Source organism: Hylobates moloch, unplaced genomic scaffold (assembly GCF_009828535.3).
Source record: "Hylobates moloch isolate HMO894 unplaced genomic scaffold, HMol_V3 SCAFFOLD_15, whole genome shotgun sequence".
In the NCBI taxonomy this organism is placed as follows: domain Eukaryota; kingdom Metazoa; phylum Chordata; class Mammalia; order Primates; family Hylobatidae; genus Hylobates; species Hylobates moloch.
In genome coordinates, this window is record NW_026652290.1 from 95,019,567 (window position 1) to 95,027,130 (window position 7,564).

General features: G+C 54.6%; 1 protein-coding gene across 2 annotated transcripts in view; it reads right to left on the minus strand.

The window, feature by feature from the left end:
* CREB3L3 (cAMP responsive element binding protein 3 like 3) overlaps positions 1 to 6,856 on the minus strand; it is a 20,423-nt gene extending 13,567 nt beyond the window's left edge. The window contains exons 1-5 of one of the 2 annotated variants that reach the window (XM_032177669.2): positions 6,815 to 6,856; positions 6,443 to 6,643; positions 5,195 to 5,323; positions 3,638 to 3,935; positions 1,152 to 1,270 (exon numbers count right to left, since the gene is read on the minus strand). In XM_032177669.2, the coding sequence (XP_032033560.1) occupies positions 1,152 to 1,270; positions 3,638 to 3,935; positions 5,195 to 5,323; positions 6,443 to 6,469 (573 nt within the window). In that variant the 5' untranslated portion in view covers positions 6,470 to 6,643; positions 6,815 to 6,856. Of the gene's footprint in view, positions 1 to 1,151; positions 1,271 to 3,637; positions 3,939 to 5,194; positions 5,324 to 6,442; positions 6,644 to 6,814 lie in introns of both variants that reach the window. The other variant, XM_032177668.2, reaches the window with a different exon arrangement.
* Positions 6,857 to 7,564: the final 708 nt, after the last annotated feature.

The following is a 7,564-nucleotide window of genomic DNA, read 5'->3' on the forward strand; positions in this document are numbered from 1 at the left end:
CCGTCTCAAAAAAAAAAAAAAAAAAAATCAGCCAGGTGTGGCGGCGTGCTCCTATAGTCCCAGCTGCTGGGGAGGCTGAGGCAGGAGAATGGTGTGAACCCCGTAGGCAGAGCTTGCAGTGAGCCAAGATCGTGCCACTGCACTCCAGCCTAGGTGACAGAGCAAGACTCCGTCTCAAAAAAAAAGAAAAACAAAATTAGCCGGGCCTGGTGGCGCATGCCTGTAATCTCAGCTACTTGGGAGGCTGAGGCAGGAGAATCACTTGAACCTGGGAGGCAGAGGTTGCAGTGATCCGAGATTGCACCACTGCACTCCAGCCTGGGCGACAGAGCAAGATTCTGTCTCGGAAAAATAAAATAAAATTAAAAAGACAAGAAAAATTAGCTGGGTGTGGTGGTGCACGCCTGCAGTCCCAGCTACTTGGGAGTCTGAGGCAGGAGGATTGCTCGAGGCCAGGAGTTTGAGGCTACAGTGAGCTAGGATTGTGCCACTGCACTCCAGCCTGGGCGACACAGTGAGATCCTGTCTCAAAAACAATTTTTTTAAAGATGATAAATAAAGCATTTAGAAGAGTGCCTGGCATATAGCAGGTGCGGCCTCAGTTTTAGCTTTGTTCCTTTTGTTGTTGTTGTTGAGACAGTCTTGCTCTGTTGGCCAGGCTGGAGTGCAGCGGTGCAATCACAGCTCACTGCAGCCTTGACCTCCTGGGCTCAAGGGATCCTCCCACCTTAGCGTCCCAAGCAGCTGGGACCACAGGCATGTGCCACCATGACCATGCCAGGCTAATTTTTGTATTTTCTGTATAGATGGGGTTTCACCATGTTGCCCAGGCTGGTCTCAAACTCCTGAGCTCAAGCGATCTGCCTGCCTTGGCTTCGCAAAGTGCTGGGATTACAGGTGTGAACCACCACACTCAGCCAGGTTTAGCTTTATTTTTTTGGTTGCTGTTGTTACTACTACATACTACAGAGGAAGACGTCCCAGCCCAGGCGACAGTGAACCCAGGACTGGAAGGGTCTCTAACTGTGGGCAAATTCCACGCCTTTCTGTGACTCAGTTTTCCAGCCTCTGAAATGGGGATATTTAGGCTCCTCGAACCCGAGCAGCCTTCCCAGCTCCAACGCCCCACGGGAGGATGTGGGGGTGCTCACCAGGTCCCCGCTGCTGCCTGAAAGGAGGAGGTCCTTCACGGTGAGATTGCATCGTGGGGACAGGTACACCGGCTCAGCCCGCTTCTCAGCATAGATCCTTCCTCCTGGGCTCCACGTTTCTGACCAGGGCAGTTGGGGACCGAGACAGGGAGAGTGTCAGATGGGCGGAGTCCTGAGCTTCCAGCCTCTAACCGCCTCCTCCACCAAGTGTCTCATGATTAATCCCAACATTCGTATGACTTCTGCCAGAGCTTGGAGTCCCCAAGGCCTGAGTTGAAGGGGGCAGCCCTCACTAGTGACTCGGTCTCCCCTCTGCTATAAGATGGGAACCCAGCCAGTCATGGTGGCTCACGCCTGTATTCCCAGCACTCTGGGAGGCCGAGGCAGGCGGATCATCTGAGGTTAGGAGTTCAAGACCAGCCTGGCCAACATGGTGAAACCCTGTCTCTATTAAAAATACAAAAATTAGCCGGGCCTGGTGGCGTGCACCTGTAATCCCAGCTGCTCGGGAGGCTGAGGCAGGAGAATCACTTGAACCCGGGTGGTGGACGTTACAGTGAGCTGAGATTGTGGCACTGCCCTCCAGCCTGGGTGACAGAGCGAGATTCCACCTCAAAAAAAAAAAAGATGGGGACCCAAATTCGACAGGGCTTGGTTCTGTCTGTCCCAAAAGGCTGAGGAAGATACAGGACATTGTCAGGAGACGCCGGCTGATTCAAAAGGGAGTGGCTGTTATTACACAGAATTACAGGCTAGATTTGCAGCCAGCCAGGTGTTATCTCACCTGAGGGGCAGGGACGAGGTCTGATTCACCTCTGGTTGTCCCCTCCTGGTACCCGGCATGCAGTAGGCATGCTGTCTGAGCACACAGACTTCGGGTCAGGTAACCCTTGGTTCCAGTTGGTTCCAATCCTGGTTGGGCAGGGCTGTGTGACCTTGAGTAAGTGACTTCACCTCTCTGAGCCTCAGATTTTTTTTTTTTTTTTGAGACGGAGTCTCGCTCTGTCGCCAGGCTGGAGTGCAGTGTGGCAATCTCGGCTCACCACAACCTCCACTTCCCGGGTTCAAGCGATTCTCCTGCCTCAGCCTCCCGAGTAGCTGGGACTACAGGCGCCCGCCACCACACCCAGCTAATTTTTGTATTTTTAGTAGAGACAGAGGTTTCACCATGTTGGCCAGGATGGTCTCGATCTCTTGACCTCGTGGTGATCCTCCCGCTTCGGCCTCCCAAAGTGCTGGGATTATAGGCATGAACCACTGTGCCCAGCCGTTTTTTACTTTTTATTTTATTTTATTTTTTTTTGAGGGGGACAGAGTCTGGCTCTGTCTCCCAGGATGGAATGCAGTGGCATGATCTCGGCTCACTGCAACCTCCGCCTCCGGGGTTCAGGTGATTCTCCTGCCTCAGGCTTCTGAGCAGCTGGGACTACAGGTGCCCCCCACCGTGCCCGGCTAATTTTGTATTTTTAGTAGAGACAGGGTTTCACCATGTTGGCCAGGCTGGTCTTGAACTCCTGACCTCGAGCGATCCGCCCGCCTCAGCCTCCCAAAGTGCTGGGATTACAGGCGTGAGTCACTGCTCTGGGCCTGAGCCTCAGTTGTGTCAACTCTCCAATGGGACCAAGAAGAGCTCATAGCAAGGGTCAAGGGACAAAGGCCACCCAGAGGCCAGGTATCTCCAGCCAGGGCTCTGCCTGGCCTGCCGGGGCTGCTTAATCGATAGAGTAAATCATTACTTATCTGCTGTTCCCCACGTCTAGGAGGAGCACCCTGGAACCTGGGACCCCGTAACCTCATGCACTTTTATTGAGCATCTACAGGCTGGGTGGGGTGGCTCACGCCTGAGTAATCTCAGCACTTTGGGAGGCTGAGGCAGGTGGATCACCTGAGCTCAGGAGTTCGAGACCAGCTTGGCCAACAGGGTGAAACCTCATCTCTACTAAAAAATAAATATTAGCCGGGCATGGTGGCACATGCTTGTAATCCCAGCTACTCAGGAGGCTGAGGCAGATGAATTGCTTGAACCCGGAAGGCGGAGGTTGCAGTGAGCAGAGATTGCGCCACTTTACTCCAGCCTGGGTGACACAGTGAGACTCTGTCTCAAAAAAAAAAAAAAAAAAGAAAAAAAAAATCTACTAGGAACCAGGCACGGGGTACAGACACATAGAAGGCAAGACCCTGACTTCGGGCTGTGCTTGTCTGAGCCACCTGTCGGAGTTGCATCCTAGCCGTGTGGTTTTAGCTCATTGCTCAACCTGACGGGACTTAGTTTCACGATCTGGAAAATGGGCTCCCAGCAGCATCCATGTGAAAGCACAGAAACACCTAGCCAAGGGAGACACGTGTCCTGAGTTTGAGTTTGGGCCCAACTCCAAATTGCTGTGTGACCTTGGACAAGATGCCAGCCCTCTCTGGGCCTCCATTTCCTCACAGGAAGGGCCCTGGAACAAGGGGAGGGCAGCGGGCAGGGACACAGCAGGACTCACCCAGGTCTATGGTCACAGAGGCTTCAGGCACTTGGATCACTGGCCCTGGGGGTGTGGTGGGGCAAGAGTTGCCAGGATGATAGGAGACGCAGGGCCCCTTGCCAGGCTGGGCAGGATGGCAGCCGGTGGGGGAGATGGCCGGTCCGCTGCATGGAGGGGTGTCCTGGGGGTCGGAGGGGAGGTCTTCGGAGATGCCACTATCACTGCCTTCAGGGGACCAGAGTGGGGAGCTGGGCAGTGAGTCTCCGGAGCCCAGGATGGAGCTGAGGAAGTCGTCAGAGTCGGGGTTTGGCAGGACCTGCTGGGGTGGACAGGGAGGGGTAGGAATTAGGAGGTGTGCACTCTTTCTAGATTGGTGTGTGGCCCCAGGGAAACCAGTGACCCTCTTTGGGCCTTAGGTGTCCTTCCTTTCTCCAAGATGGAGTTACTGCTTCTTCCTTCCAGGGCTGTTGAGGCTCAAACACAGTAACATAGCATAAAAATCCCAGCCAGTGCCAGGTGCAGTGGCTCCTGCCTGTAATCCCAGCATTTTGGGAGGCCGAGGAGGGAGAATCCCTTGAGGTCAGGAGTTCGAGATCAGCCTGGCCAACATGATGAAACCCCATTTCTACTAAAAATACAAAAATTAGCCGGGCGTAGTGGCGGGTGCCTGTAATCCCAGCTACTTGGGAGGTTGAGGTAGGAGAATCGCTTGAACCCGGGATGCGGAGGTTGCAGTGAGCCAAGATCGCGCCATTGCACTCCAGCCTGGGTGACAAGAGTGAAACTCTATCTCAAGAAAAAAAAAAGAAAGAGAGAGAAAGGAAGGAAAAAAGGAAGGAGGGAAGGAAGGAAGGAAGGAAGGAAGGAAGGAAGGAAGGAAGGAAGGAAGGAAGGAAAGAAAGAGAGAGAGAGAAAAGAAAGAAAAAAAAGAAAGTGGGCCGGGTGCGGTGGCACACGCCTGTAATCTCAGCACTTTGGGAGGCCAAGGCAGGTGGATCACAAGGTCAGGAGTTCGAGACCAGCCTGGCCAAGATAGTGAAACCCATCTCTCTAAAAATACAAAAATTAGCCAGGCACAGTGGCAGGTGCCTGTAATCCCAGCTACTTGGGAGGCTGAGGCAGGAGAATCGCTTGAACCCAGGAGGCAGAGGTTGCAGTGAGCCGAGATCACACCACTGCACTCCAGCCTGGGCAAGAGAGCGAGCCTCCATCTAAAAAAAAAAAAAAAAAAAAAAAAGAAAAGAAAGAGAGAAAGAAAGGAGAGGAAGGAGAAGAGAACTGAACCCAGCCAGGGAGGTGCCCCAAGTTTGAGTTTGAACCTAACTCCAAATTGCCGTGTGACTTTGGATGAGTTTCCACCCTGCTCTGGGCCTCCATTTCCCCACCCGTAAGAAGGAGCTGATGCTACCTGCTAAATGACATGCTTGGCTAAAATCAAGCACTGTGACCTATCAGTGCATTGCGGAGCTGAGCAGAGCTCTGGCTGGGCTCTGGCGGGTCTGGGACCTTCGTGGGGCCTCAGTTGGCCCGCCTGGAGCTCTGTGGCCCCCGGGGCAACTGCAGTGGACTCCTCACCTGGTCCTTGACGTGGCCCCAGTCCTCGCCCAGCTCCACGTGTCTCAGGATGCCGTCCTGCCGGTCAAACAGGAGATCCAGGAGCTCAAAGCTGTTGATGGGTTCCATGGGGCAGGCAGTAGAAGCCATCTGGGGCGCGAGGAACAGGTGTGAGGGTCACACACAGCCCCTCTCCTCCCCACCTCCCACGTGCACACAACCCTGGCTCCTTCCAGCTAGAGTTCAGTCACCACTCTGCCTCCAGGTTGGGCCAGCCACTGCCCCTCGCTGGGACTCTCCTCCCAAATCTGGACTTTGAGGTTGATAGAGAGAATTCCACAGTGTGAGAGCCAATTTCTCTTCAAGTGCTGGAGAGGCTGGATGTGGTGGCTCACGCCTGTAATCTCAGCACTTTGGGAGGCCGGGGCAGGAGGATCACTTGAGCCCAGGAGTTCAAGACCAGCCTGTGCAACACAGAGAGACCCCATCCCTACTGAAAATAATTTTAAAAAATTAGCTGGCTGTGGTGGCACACACTTATCATCCCAGCTACTGGGGAGGCTGAGGTAGGAGGATCCCTTGAACCCACGAGGTTGAGGCTGTAGTGAGCTATGGCCGCCCCACTGCACTCCAGCCTGGGCCACACAGCAAGACCTCATTTCAAAAAACAAAAAAGTATGCCAGACACGGTGGCTCACGTCTGTAATCCCAGCACTTTGGGAAGCCGAGGCGGGCAGCTCACCTGAAGTCAGGAGTTTGAGACCAGCCTAGCCAGGGTTCCTAGAGACAACTCTGTCTCTAGGAAAAGTACAAAAATCAGCCGGGCGTGGTGGTGCACACCTGTAATCCCAGCTACTTGGGAGGCTGAGGCAGGAAGATCCCTTGAACCCGGGACGTGGAAGTTGCAGTGAGCTGAGATCGTGCCATTGCACTCTAGCCTGGGCGACAGAGGGAGACTCCATCTCAAAAAATAAAAATAAAATAAAATAAAAAGTGCTGGAGAGAGGCCCTAGCTACAGATGCCGCTTGCCTTTCAGGCCTTCACAGCCTCCCCAAGTGCCCGCTCCCGGGAGGCAGGGGGACCTGGAAGAAAGACAAGGGCAGCCCCGGGGCAAAGGCACACAGTTTTGCTCATTGCATCCTTTCTCTGGGCCTCAGTCTTCCCATCTGTACAATGGGGGTGGAGATGGGGTCCTTCCAGCTCTGGCAGCTTGGGGAGGCTTTCCCAGCCTAGACTCCCGCTCTCCCTGGGGACCTAGCAGGGCTCACCTTTCCAGCAGCTAAATCCATATTCATGGGTCCATCCAGCTCTGTCTGCAGATGCTTGGGGAGGTCTCTGCTCCAAGCTGGAGGCCCACCCACCGCCAGCGTTACCTGGGGCTGGGCAAGCTCACAGCCCTCTGTGGCTCTGTCACCACTCCCAAAAGATGCTGAAGCGGTCACAGGCAGCTCCCAGCCCACCTCCAGGTGCTGATTGGAAGACAGGGTGGAGAGACAGGGTTGAGGGCCAGTGACACGGGGGCAGGCAGGAGCAGGGGAGGGAAGACCGTTATCTGGGTGTTTTGTGGTTTTCCAGCCTTCAGTGAGCAAAGGTCGAAGTCTGGGGTACCTCAGCTCTGCTGTGACCTCTCCCCTACTTACGAGGACTTTTTCTTTTTTTCTTTCTTTTTTGAGACGGAGCCTCGCTCTGTGGCCCAAGCTGGAGTGCAGTGGCACCATCTCATCTCGGCTCACTGCAACCTCTGCCTCTCGGATTCAAGTGATTCTCCTGCCTCAGCCTCCCAAGTAGCTGGGACTACAGGTCCCCGTCACCACGCCCGGCTAACTTCTGTATTTTTACTAGAGACGGGGTTTCACCATGTTGGCCAGGCTGGTCTCGAACTCCTGACCTCGTGATCAGCCTATCTCAGTCTCCCAAAGTGCAGGGATTACAGGCGTGAGCCACCGCACCCGGCCAGTTATGGGACCTTTTCTCTTCAGAATTCCCAGATGGGTTCTGGGATAGCCCAGGGCCCTTACATGGGTCCTGTCCACTCCCTGGACAGAAACAAACCAAGAGGACATGCCGGGCGCGGTGGCTCACGCTTGTAATCCCAGCACTTTGGGAGGCCGAGGCGGGCGGATCACGAGGTCAGGAGATCGAGACCATGGTGAAACCCCGTCTCTACTAAAAATACAAAAAAATTAGCCGGGCGTAGTGGCGGGCGCCTGTAGTCCCAGCTACTCGGAGAGGCTGAGGCAGGAGAATGGCGTGAACCCGGGAGGTGGAGCTTGCAGTGAGCCGAGAGCGCGCCACTGCACTCCAGCCTGGGCGACAGAGCGAGACTCTGTCTCAAAAAAAAAACAAACCAAGAGGACCAGACCAGATCTTCACTGAAGCCAGTTTTCCTG